Consider the following 13,012-nt stretch of genomic DNA (forward strand, 5'->3'; position numbering starts at 1 on the left):
TCCCATTTAGGATTGCAATTCTATTTTCTTTCTCATACATGATTATTGTCTATTTCTCCCTAAATCTCTATCCCTATATCTTTCTATTTATCTTTTTTCTGTTGGTCTTTTATTTCTTGAATATGGGACCATTGTATTTAGTTTCACAATCACCAATTTCTCACCGTCGTATATGTTTCTTATACTTCAAATTTTCATCCCATTTTTTTATTCTAGCACTTAATGTTTATGGGTATGTTTTATTTAGGGTTTTAGCTCACATTTCTTGAGGGAAAAAAGGGATAATAGTTTAGTGTTGGTTTGGGTCTTGATTCTTATTTTCTTCTCTGAGATGTTTTTGTGTTTACTATAGGTTCATGAAACAAAATGATATGGTGAATATAAAAGTACATATAATTTTGGTTACTTGTACTAATGTTCTCCATTTTTATGCGTTTACATAGGAAATGAGTTGGCTTTGGTATCTATAGAACCATCCAGGTCTTCAGTTACAATTGCTGGGGGGCCTACAATGTCAAATGGTCATTCAACTGGATATAGCTCTAATTTATATCAGGGAAATGCTGTAAGTTCGTCATTCTCAGATATTGATGATGGATATGATGTTTACAAGTCAACAAAAGGAGAAAGGGGAGGTTTGGCAGGATTGCAGAATCTGGGAAATACTTGCTTTATGAACAGTGCCCTGCAATGTTTAGTTCACACGCCTCCTCTTGTTGAGTATTTCTTGCAAGATTACAAAGATGAGATCAATACTGAAAATCCTTTGGGAATGCATGTAGGTTTTAGTTCTTTTTTTTTTATCTTCTTTCTATTTTTTTTATGGGGATAACTTGAATTTTAAGTAGGTCTGGTGCTTATACAATTTCTAAAGTATATTTTAGCTGTGCAGGGTGAGCTTGCAATCGCCTTTGGTGAGCTGTTGAGGAAATTATGGTCCTTAGGGCGAACTACAATTGCACCACGTGTTTGCAAGGGAAAATTAGCTCGATTCGCTCCCCAGTTCAGTGGCTATAACCAGCATGATTCTCAAGTTAGTATTGTATATTGAATAATAATCGCAAAGCTTTCAATACTGAATACTTCAATGTTTAATATATTTTTATGTCCTAATGTTTATTTTTGGGAGAAATTTTAGCGCATGAAGTTGGAGAAATCAATCAGTAATTTATGTTTATAGTACTCTGGTTTTGGACTTGTGCTTGCAGATGCTACTGGGACTAAGTCTAAGTTTTGCTTTTATTTTTTCTCAGCCTTTTAAAATTGGGCAAATGCTTTTCTTACTAATATTTAGTCACTTCATTGAGCTGATGATTTTAAAATTAAAACCTCTTTGTGTGGCTTCAGCAAACAAATTTGCATTGTGCTTATTTGTACTTTATGACGTTAGGGTCTGTTAGATATGTTTTGTATGATTAGTTTGTCCATATTGCAAATGAGATAAACCATTCAGGGTAGTTTACATGTAGCACACATACATGTATATATAATATGGGGTCGTCACAACAGGATTTTTTTCAATATCAATCGAGAAATCAATTTTGACTTCTTGATTTTAATCTAAAGTCCACCATATATCACCTTTATCCATATATCATCAATCCCCAAAAAATTTAAATACTACTTTTCATACAAATTATTTGTTCTTATCAATAGGCTAAAGAAGCATACCGATTGAACTGACTCCTATATATATATAAATATATTTTTATAGTTTACTCTTTTTTACGATCACTATATTGCTTCATGTCATAAAATTTTCTTAGTGAACAACTAAGTAATGCTTGTTGCTTGAATGCTGATGATATTCTTCTGCTTACAGAGGTAAATTTGGTTTCCATTCATATCTGCTACAATTTATTTTATTTATTCCCTTATTTTTAGTTCTAGTGGTTGAGTAACTGTAATTTCGATTGCCAGGTTTATGAACATAAGATTTTTCGATATTTGGAAAACCCCTCAGAGCTATTGGCTCCAATTAAGGAGGATGACCATATTGTGGCTTATAGACTTTCTAAAAACGTCGTGGGAAGATCCAGAGTTGAAATAATTCATCGACCACATGAAAAGTAAGCTTGCATCCCTATCCTTATGTAATTGGTAAATAGCACTGGTAAACATGTGATGTACAAACTGATGTTGCCAATCCATCTATTGAAAAATAGCTTTAACTAAGTAATTTCAGAAGGGGATTATAGTATCAATTAAAATAATTATTGGCCTTACATAAGTAAGACTTGTTCATTAAGAAGCTGAAGTCCGTATGAATAAAGTTCAAGCGCTCCAAGTCAAGTGTTGACTGGATAATACTGGCTATATTATCTGCTTTTGAGAAATATGTGTTTTAATTTTTTGTATCCTAGTCATTTTATGTCTTGGATCATCTACGCAGACTGCTTGTTAGACTTCTGCTGGATTTCCTAACTTAGATAGTTGGATTTTTCAGGTGCCCGTCAAACAGTGTTAAGGGTTGTCAGGGAAAGCTTATTGGTACCCCTTTTGTTACTTATTTAAAAGAGCCAATATGTGGAGCCAATGTTGAAGCCGCTTGTTGACTGCGTTTTTGGCCAACGACGTGAGAACGTCAAAAACGATAAAGCCTTCAAGAGAAATTAAGCGACACAGACAATTTTTAACAGAAAGTAAATAAAACACGCAATTTTTATAGTGGTTCAGCCCCAATATGTTGGTAATAGCCTAATCCACTTAGAGATATGATTATATATTTACACTCAAGATCAGATGAACCTGTGTCAACTGAGTTTCTTCAGTGTAAATTCTCAGAATACAAGTAGATCCTTCCCCTTTCAGCCTTGTACTTCCTTCACGAGGAACAGTTTCTTCAACAAGCTGCACAGTCGAACATGAGGGTGAAGAAATCCAATAGACTCCCCCAGGACCAAGATCCACAAGTTGCCCGCAGAGCGGTGCAAAAGGTGGTAGAACGCAGTGAGGCCCACACTGCAGCTCCTTCGAGATCAACTCTTCAGGTGTCAAAATCAAGTAATACCCGAAGACGAATTACTCAGGAGTTTGCCATCGAGGTCCAGCACTTGGCCGTTCAAAAACCACGGAAGGCAAGAGAAGAAACACCACCTTCCTGGTTCACCGCTTAGCCCACAAAACTTAAACCCGGGATGTTCGACAAACACATCCAAGCTTTGGGTTTGAGTGAGGTGAATGTGATATGCCCGCAGCCCTACCAGAGAGCCAACCTGCCCGGCAGACCATACTGTGCCTGGTCTAGGCACCATATCTATGCAGGAGCAACACTCCCACTACACCCCTATTTCCGGTCTATAGCGGATTATTTCAACGTCTCCCCTTTCCAGATCGCACCGAATGGGATCTAGGCGTTGTCCGCACTGTATATTCTTTACTTTTTGCAAGGTTGGGATGAGCCCACTCCTCATGAGGTACATTATTTGTTCGACTTCAGGACTAACCCCAGCCACAAGAACACGAGTTTTTTTCACCTTAGATATCAAAGCCAACAACTTGGCTTTTACACATGCGGGTCCGTTCAAGCAACCCTTGCCTACTCAAGGGATGTTCAAGCGAGCAAAGGTGCTGGCTAACATGAGTATCGAGGAGAAAGACGTGAAAGGTTTGGTCACTAAAGACAACCTTCAGATGGTGGGCCTGATACCGTGCAACCAAAATATCACGGTGGAGAGTACCACTGGGGAGAACAACACGACTGATCAGTCCAATGCGGGCACTGAGGTGGTGACTGACCAGTTTTCTCCCGGGACATCTCCACTTTCCCATAGACCTGGTGACCTTGTCATTAGGGAGCCTCAGCCTGGGCTTCAGCACAGATCTGCTATTCCCGCTCAGTCCGGGAAAGGAAAGGTCGTCCAGACTGAGAGAGACCTCAGCCCATCCTCTGACGACAAGGATGACTTCCTCGATCAGATTCTCAACTCAGGTCTGGTAGTCATAGGAATATGTTTGATAACTTGGTGATTTGGGACTAATAAAACTGTAGTAGTAACATACTTATCTACATTTTATTATATTTATTTTTCTAACAATTTTGTGTTTTCCTCTTTTGTAGATCCAGAGATGTTCAGGCACTGCATCGTTCCTCCTGTCCCGAAGAGGAAATTTGGTGAAGGAAGTGGCTCCACTCCCGCGAGCAAGGTCCCGAGGACAGTGCCACCGAGCCAAGGGAGACAACCTAAGGGGTCAGTCATGATCCCGTAGTTGACCCCTTCCTCGCTTCCTCCATCAGCGAGCTTAACTCCCCCTCGTCCGTCCGGCTCGAGCGAGGCACTCCGTACTGCTAGCACCAAACTTAGGGGGGCAGTTGATCAAACCCTCAACGATGCTTCAAAAATTGAAGGCTTTGAATCCTTCCCTCGACTCAGTGTTGATGTTGTCTTAGAGAGAGGGATTGCTCAGTTGACAAATGTAAGTGTTCTACCACAAGATAGATTGTTACTTACGTTCATGCTTTGTTGTAACTTTTTGTTTTTCATGCAGACGCTCATGACCATCTGTCTTGCCCAGCAGTGATCAGTCGACTACAAGGAGTTGATCAATGTCCTAAATGATCAACTCGTGGAGGCTTAAACGAAATCGGACGCTCTTCAATCCAAGCTGGAATGGGCGAAGAAGACTGTAACTGAGCAAAAGGAGTCTCTCAAGGGGTTTGCTGATGGGAATGATCAGCTAACCCAAGCTAATAAGTCCTTGACTGATTGGCAAGACAGATTGACTCGTGAGAACGAGGGGTTAGCTCGCTAGAACGAGGGACTAATTAGTGAAAATGAAGAGCTGAAGCAGGAGAAGGAAGCTGATCTAACCCGCTACGAGGAGACTTGCTTCAACTACTTTTATCAGGTGTGGAAGCTAAATAAACCCCTCAAGCTCGACTTTCTCACCGATGAGATTAAGGCAGAGGAGCTCGCCAGATGTGAGGCCAGGGCTGCTGAGGAAGTTGATAATCCTACCGGCCCTACACCTGCCTCTTCTACACTGTCATTTCGAGTGAGAGGAGCAGTTGATGCCGAGGAGGGGGTTGATCAGCCTACCAGAGCAGCCGACCAGTAATTCCTCATCCTACCAGAGAAGCTTCTGCATGACCAGTTGTAGTCTTACCAGTCTTTTATCATAGTTTGTTTTGTTTTGTATACTTTTGCTCGTATGATTGAGCTATTTGGCACTTGCACTTTACTTTTGTTTTTTAACTAGCTTGAAACATTTAAGTCTTTTTACTCTTAAGACATTACAAGTTTATTGTGAATAGTAAAGTCTCTATATGCCCTCAACTTTCACATGAGTACTTAGTTTTCTAACTTAGAAATTTTAAACATTTCATAAGTCCATACTAAATATACTTCCTCACGCTCTTATTGCTCTAACATTTTATGAGCATAACGCTTATTATCACACGAATATCTGCTTCTAACTTAAAATTTTAAAAATTCCAAGTTACTTAAGCTTTGTCAAACAAGTTAGCTTAATGGCTTTTTTAGACTTCAAAATTTTAAGCCAGCCTAAAAACAGATATTTTGCTCGTGCTCTTATTGCCTGTGTTGAAGTGCACGCCAGTATACCTTATGTGCACGCCAGTATACTCTATGTGCCCCCCAAGTGATTGAGGGTTGAAATATCCTTGATCACTTTCTTCTTGACCGAATTTGTTCGAGCAGTGACTACTCGTGAAACACATAGAATATACAAACATATTTCAGCAATTGACCACTACAAAAACATGCAACTATTTAAACGTTGGTCATTCATCTCATGGATACCGACCAGTTGAACACTGTCCGGTATATATGTATATGTATTTTTAGAAGACCTATTTTGTTTAAATCGTAATGACAGTTGAACACTGCCATGCAAGAATAATCAACACATATGCAAAAATTTTAGCAAGATTCGACCATGCTGCGCGTGATCTCTTTTATTACTCGTAATAATAAATGACAAAACGTGTCTAACAACGAGTTTCAAACAAAATAACATTGTTCAAAATAACATGACTGGTTAGCAAATAGCCAGTTCACAAAAAAAAACTTAAATAACAAGTTAAGCACTTGATACAAAGCTACTACTCTGTAAGTAGTATTCATTGATAATATTTCCTCAAGTGCTCACCATTCCAGTAATTCCTGATCAGCTCTCCATTTAACCGAGCAAGCTTGTAGGTGCCGGGTGGCAAGACTTGCTCAATTTGATATGGTCCTTCCTAGTTTGGTCCTAGCACGCCAGCTGCTGGATCTCTGACAAACACCTTTCTGAGGACCAAATCTCCGACCTGGAACTTCCGATCTTGGACTTTGGAATTGAAGTAGCGCGCCACTTTTTGCTGGTGAGCAGCAACTCTCAGGTTCGCCTCCTCTCTTCTCTCCTCGAGGAAGTCCAAAGATTCTGCTAGCAATTGATGATTCTCCTCCTGGTTGTACATGGTCCTTCTATGAGATGGTGGGTCTATCTCCACGGGTAACATGGCTTCATACCCATATGCTAAGGAAAATGGGGTATGTCCAGTTGTTGTCCGGGCAGTAGTCCTATATGACCAAAGGACTTCTGGTAATTCTTTCGCCCAAGCACCCTTAGCTTGCTCCAGGCGCTTTTTCAGAGTGTCCTTCAGTGTTTTTTTTACGGCTTCAACCTGCCCATTGGCTTGTGGATGGGCCACTGAGGAGAAACTTTTTGTGATGCCATGCTGAGTGCAAAAATCGGTAAATATGTCGCTGTCAAATTGGGTGCCGTTGTCAGACACTATCTTCTTAGGCAGACCATAGCGACATATTACGTTCTTAACCACGAAGTCTAGCACTTTCTTTGAGGTGATTGCGGCTAGTGGTTCTGCTTTAGTCCACTTAGTGAAATAATCCACTGCAAACTGCACTCCTCCTTTTCCTTTGGGCAATTTCCCGATCAGATCAATGCCCCACACTGCAAAAGGCCATGGGCTCTGCATTTGCTTTAAGACATTCGGAGGCGCCCTGGGCACTTTAGAAAATCTCTGGCACTTATCACACTTCTTCACATACTCCATAGAATCCTTGTTCATCGTAGGCCAGAAAAATCCTTGCCGCAAGATCTTTTTAGATAGACTTTGTCCCCCAGCATGATCTCCACAGAACCCTTCGTGCACTTCTGCTAATAAATTTTTTGACTGGTCGGGTGTTATGCACCTGAGTAGAGGTAGGGAGTACCCTCTTCTATACAACACTCCATCCATCATGGTGTACCTAGCAGCTTGCCTCATAATCTTCCTTGCTTCATTACGATCATCTGGGAGGGTTCCTTGCTCAAGGTAAGCAATGATGGGAGTCATCCAAGTGTTAGTTATTGTGATAGGCAAGGCTTCCTGTTCATCAATGCTCGGCTCTGCCAAGTACTCCACCGGCACTATATTTAGAGTTTCGGCATCTTTTGCACTAGCCAACTTTGCTAGAGCATCTGCATTAGAGTTCTGCTCTCGTGGTACTAGCTTGATGGTATACTCCTCGAATTGTGCTAGTAGATCCTTGGTCTTATTTAAGTATGCCATCATGCGTAGGCCCCTTGCTTGATATTCCTCCAAGACTTGGTAGACCACCAATAGAGATTCGCTGTTTACTTCCACCGATTGGGCATGTACATCTCTAGCCAGTCGCAAGCCTGCTAGGAGGGCTTCATACTCCGCCTCATTAATAGAAGCATTGAATCCGAATCTCAGTGCACAATGAATTCGGTGCTTCTCTGGTGTGACCAATATAATTCCAGCTCCTGAATGATGCTCATTCCACGACCCATCAATGAAAAGTTGCCAAGTAGGAGGCTCATCTTTCTACCCAGTGACACGCTTTTGCTGGTCGGGAACATCAGCGATTCCGGTACATTCAGCGATGAAATCTGCCAAAGCTTGACCCTTAATAGCAAATCTCGGCTGGTACTTGATTTCGAATTGGCCCAACTCAACTGCCCATTTAAGTAGCCGACCAGACGACTTCGGCTTCTGTAAGACTTGGCGTAGAGGCTGGTTAGTAAGGACCTTAATGGGGTGTGCTTGGAAGTATGGCCGCAATTTTTGTGATGCGAGTACCAAGCAATAAGCCAGCTTCTCGATCACGGGATACCGGGACTCTTCTCCTATCAGTTGCTTGCTAACATAGTACATCGGGTGCTGCACTCTATTCTCTTCTCGTACCAAGGCAGCACTAACAGCATGCTCCGTGATTGCTAGGTACAAAAAGAGGTCTTCTCCATCAACTGGCTTAGAAAGAACAGGAGGTTGGGCCAAATGCTCCTTTATGGCCTGGAAAGCTTGCTCACACTCTGCCGTCCACTCAAATTTCTTGCCCCCTCTAAGCAGGTTAGAAAACGGGACACACTTGTCCGTTGATTTAGAAACGAACCTGCTAAGAGCTGCAATCCACCCAGACAAGTTTTGTACATCCTTTATTCTAGCTGGAGACTTCATTTCTATGAGAGCTTTTATCTTTTCTGGGTTTTCCTCTATTCCTCGGGAATTCACAATAAACCCAAGAAATTTTTCCGAACCCACTCCAAATGAGCACTTGAGGGGGGTTTAACTTCATGTTGTACTTTCTCAGTATTGCAAAGCACTCCTCTAAGTCTCGCACGTGCCCTTCAGCTTCCTTTGATTTCACCAGCATATCATCTACGTACACCTCCATGCTCTTGCCGATTAAGTCGTGGAACATACCATTCACCAAATGCTGGTAGGTAGCTCCCGCATTCTTCAGTCCGAAGGACATGACCCTATAGCAGTATAGCCCTATATCTGTTCGGAAGCTGGTATGCTCTTCATCAGGAGGATGCATGCTGATCTGGTTGTACCCCGAGTATGCATCCATGAAGGACAATGTTTCATGACCAGAGGTTGCATCTACCAACTGGTCTATTCTCGGTAAAGGACAGCAATCCTTTGGGCATACTTTGTTCAGATCAGTAAAATCTACACAAGTCCTCCATTTTCCATTGGGTTTGGGCACCAACACTGGGTTTGAAACCCAGGCAGGGTAATATGCTTTCCTTATAAACCCATTCTCCTTCAGCCGCTCTACCTCCTCCTTAAGAGCTTTTGCTCGATCTTTGTCAAGAAATCTCCTCTTCTGCACTGTTGGATAACTTTCATCCACGTTGAGCATGTGGCTGATCACAGTTGGTGAGATACCCACCATATCCTTGTGAGACCAGGAAAAGACATCTTGATTCCTTTGCAAGAATTCTATCAATTGTGCTCTCACCTCTGCTTTCAACCTTTCTCCAATTTTGACCCCTCTCGTCGGGTCATTCTCATCTATCAGGACCTCGTCTAACTCCTTGGATGGTCCCACACCACTTTCATAATCCCCAAAGTGAGGATCAAAGTCCCTTCCCTCGCTTTGGGCAACACCCTATTTGGTGACTTCATCACCGGATGGGGTTTTCTGCTCTTTCAAACCAAGAGTGCTCTCTTGGCCAAACTCCTCTAACATCTCTTCCAGATCAGTTACAACTGCAAAACTTTGGTCGACATCCATCTCATCCACTTCCTCTTTCTCAACACATACAATCATGTTGCTCTCCTTGGCCCCCTTCCTTGCCTTAGCTACTGAGGCATTATAGCACTCCCTAGCCTCCCTCTGGTCTCCCTAGACACCGCCTATGCCAGCACTAGTTGGGAACTTCATGGAAAGGTGCTAGATTGAAACTATCAAATGTAAGTTTGTGAGCAGTGGTCGACCAATAACCACATTGTAGGCGGACAGGCAGTCAACAATCAAAAACTCGGTCATTATTGTCTCATGTTTGGAAGCCTCCCCCGTCGTGACTGGCAACTTGATTGTTCCAGTTGGTGACAATCCTTCTCCAGTAAACCCATAAATGACTTGAGAGCATGGCTTCAAGTCATTGATAGATAGCTTCATCCTCTCGAAGGATGACTTATAAATAATGTTCACAGAGCTCCCTATATCGACCAGACATCTCTTCACTTTCATATTGGCAATTTGGACCATCACAACAAGAGGGTCATTGTGAGGATACCTCACGTGTCAAGCATCTTCTTCAGTGAAAGTGAGGGACTCACTTTCATATCTTGGGTTCTTTGGTGGTCGCTCCTCCACTGTCATAATTTCAGAGGTGGATGCTGCATCCAACTCATGACGAAGGGTGTGAGCATACCTCTCCCTCGCCTTATTGCTATCTCCAGCAAGATGTGGTCCTCCACATATAGTATCTAGTGTGAAGTCCACAGGTTCAGGTTGCAAAGGTGGGGATCGTTGCCGCTTGAACCTAGGATTGTTGTTACTCCCCTCTCCTTGGGTCTTCTTTGCTCGATACTTTTTTAACTTCCCCGACCGGAGGAGAAACTCTATCTCATCTTTGAGATGATTACACTCATTCGTGTCATGACCATAGTCTCCATGGAAGCGACAGAACTTGTTCATATCTCTTTTATTCATTTCCTTCTTGATAGGTAGGGGTTTCCGGTAGGGGACCTCTTAATGACTGGCCAAATACATCTCCGCCCGACTTGCCAAAAGAGTGGTGTAGTTGGTGAACTAGGGTTCATACTTAGTTGGCTTGTCGTTTGGTCCCGACTTATCCTTCTTCTCATTGTGGCGGTCAGACCCGTTATTCCCACGTTTCTTACCACCACTTTGATCATTTCCACCATTCTTGGGAGGATCAGCCGATCCACTCGGGTTGTTCAGGCCCTTCTCTCCCTTCTCAATTGCATCATCCAACTTCATGTATTTGTCTGCCCGGTCCAAAAATTGTTGTAATGTTGAAATCGGGTTGCGATGTATGCTGTCCCACAAAGGACTCCGATAGATAATGCCGGAAGAGATTGCCACCATCATCCCCACATCTCCTACTGCAGTAGCTCGGTTAGCTTCTCTCATGAACCTTTGTATGTAGTTCTTGAGAGACTCATCTTTCCCTTGCTTTATATCTACCAAGTGATTGGCATAAATAGGAGGGGTTCGAGCAGCACTAAACTGCCTGCAAAACTCCTTTCTAAAACTTTCCCAAGAAGTGATGGAGTTAGGCTTGAACTTCCAATACTCTTGGGCAGTGTCGGACAATGTGGTGGGGAAGACTCTGCAGCGATAGTCATCACTCACCCCAAGCAGCTCCATCTGATCTTCGAACTTCCCAACATGCCTAATCGGGTCTGCCTTTTCTGTATAAACTGGCAGTACCGGTGCTTTGTATTTTGCTGGTGGTTGAGCTGCTCTAATTCGAGCACAGAAAGGGCTGCCACTCCTGTGGTCTACTGGATTAATTGCAGATGGTCGTTTTGACAGGCTCTAGACTGCTGCTGTCAAAGCATCAAGCTGGGCTTGGATGCCTGGGGCCCCTGCTAGGGACTCATTTTAGGGACCGCCGGGTCGGGTGCTCCTATCAAGCTGACCATCATCGAGTATTTCTACTTGGCTGGTAGGTCGGATTGGCTCTTGCCCTTCGACTGGGATGGTCCTACGTCTATCAGCAATGATGTCCCTTAGATCCTTCTAAGTAGTGTGCTTTCCCAATCAATCGAACACTGTACTTTGAGTCTTCTCGGAAGGTTTGCTGGGTGGAACATGCTCCTTGTCACTGCGCTGGTTAGGATGCAGTGGTGGCTTTCCTGTCTGAGATGGGCGATCCTTTCCTCCTCGATGGTTATCATTATTCTTGTCCTTCGACTGGCCAGTGTGATGACTGTCAGCTTCATCACGCCCATGCCCATCTTTGAAATGGAAAATCTCATTGCCTCGAGGAGCTCTATTGTGTTCCTGCACAGGAGGTGTTTTCTTGCTGCTTGACTTGTGACTTCCTGATCTGGAAGTCTCTGATTGGTGGCTCCTTGAGGGGGTTTTGGAGTCCCTCCTTTGAGTTGAGGCAGTGTGTGATTAGACTCCATCTTCCTCACGACCAGGTGGGTTATTACCACCTCTTCTTGGTCTATCAGTTTTCTTACGACCAGCTTTTGTGGTCCTTGCTCCTGGGGTGGCTGCCACTCCAGGTGTAGCCTGGACATTGGCCTGGGCCAGCTGCGTAGCTGCCTCCAGAGCGAGTGCAGCTTTGCGATGTCGCCTATCGGCCTCCTCCTGCTATCGACAGATCTCCTCACTCCTGGAGTCCATTTCCCATTTTTGCTGCTCGAATGCGGCATTCTGCCTAGCCATTTCCTCAGCGAACGCCTCCTGCCTGGCGTTGAACTGGGCCATCTCCTCCTGGGAGGCGCTCATGGCTTCCTGGAGCTCTTCAACTTCTAGAGCTACGTCCTCGAGCACAACTCTAGGCTCAGTTTCACGATCTTGAAGGCTAGGACCTTCTGATTTAGCAGGCTCTTTAGAGGAGCACGTCTTCTTGGAGGTTGCATTGGTGTTCTTAGGCGCCATATCACTCCAGGGATCATCTGTTTTTCTCTTTAGGCTCTCAATGAAAGCACCAAAATGTTGACCGCGTTTTTGGCCAACGACGTGAGAACGTCAAAAACGATAAAGCCTTCAAGAGAAATTAAGCAACACAGACAATTTTTAACAGAAAGTAAGTAAAACACGCAATTTTTATAGTGGTTCAGCCCCAATATGTTGGTAATAGCCTAATCCACTTAGAGATATGATTATATATTTACACTCAAGATCAGATGAACCTATGTCAACTGAGTTTCTTCAGTGTAAATTCTCAGAATACAAGAGTTCTTTCAAGAAAAAGCTTTCTCTCTCTAGAAAATTCAGATCAAAACTCAAGATTTCCAAAAGTCCCTTTCTAATCCCATAAGCCATATATTTATAGGCTTAGGATCATACATCTTCTCTCCCCTAGAATCGGGATATTTCATTATATTTATTATATTTAAATTACAAAAATATTCAAAATGTAATAGAACACCCAATTTGTGGGAAGAATGAGAGATTCCCGCGTATACCAAGACCGATTCTTGTTGAAGCCGTTTCTGGGAATCTTGACGTAGTTTGTTCTACCTGGTTGATGAATATCACCTTCTGGTTGGCCATACCTCTACTAGACAGTCAAGCACTTGGCTGGTAGAACACGCACTCCT

At 43.1% G+C, this 13,012-nt stretch overlaps 1 protein-coding gene across 1 annotated transcript; it reads left to right on the forward strand.

The window, feature by feature from the left end:
• The first annotated feature begins 425 nt into the window (after window positions 1–425).
• On the forward strand, window positions 426–1,091 carry LOC133834367 (putative ubiquitin carboxyl-terminal hydrolase 11). The gene is made up of 2 exons (XM_062263961.1): window positions 426–778; window positions 893–1,091. Exons 1-2 carry the CDS (start codon window positions 512–514, stop codon window positions 1,049–1,051), a joined length of 426 nt encoding a protein of 141 aa, XP_062119945.1. The 5' UTR covers window positions 426–511; the 3' UTR covers window positions 1,052–1,091.
• The last annotated feature ends 11,921 nt before the right edge of the window (window positions 1,092–13,012 follow it).

Source organism: Humulus lupulus, chromosome 1 (assembly GCF_963169125.1).
Source record: "Humulus lupulus chromosome 1, drHumLupu1.1, whole genome shotgun sequence".
NCBI lineage: Eukaryota > Viridiplantae > Streptophyta > Magnoliopsida > Rosales > Cannabaceae > Humulus > Humulus lupulus.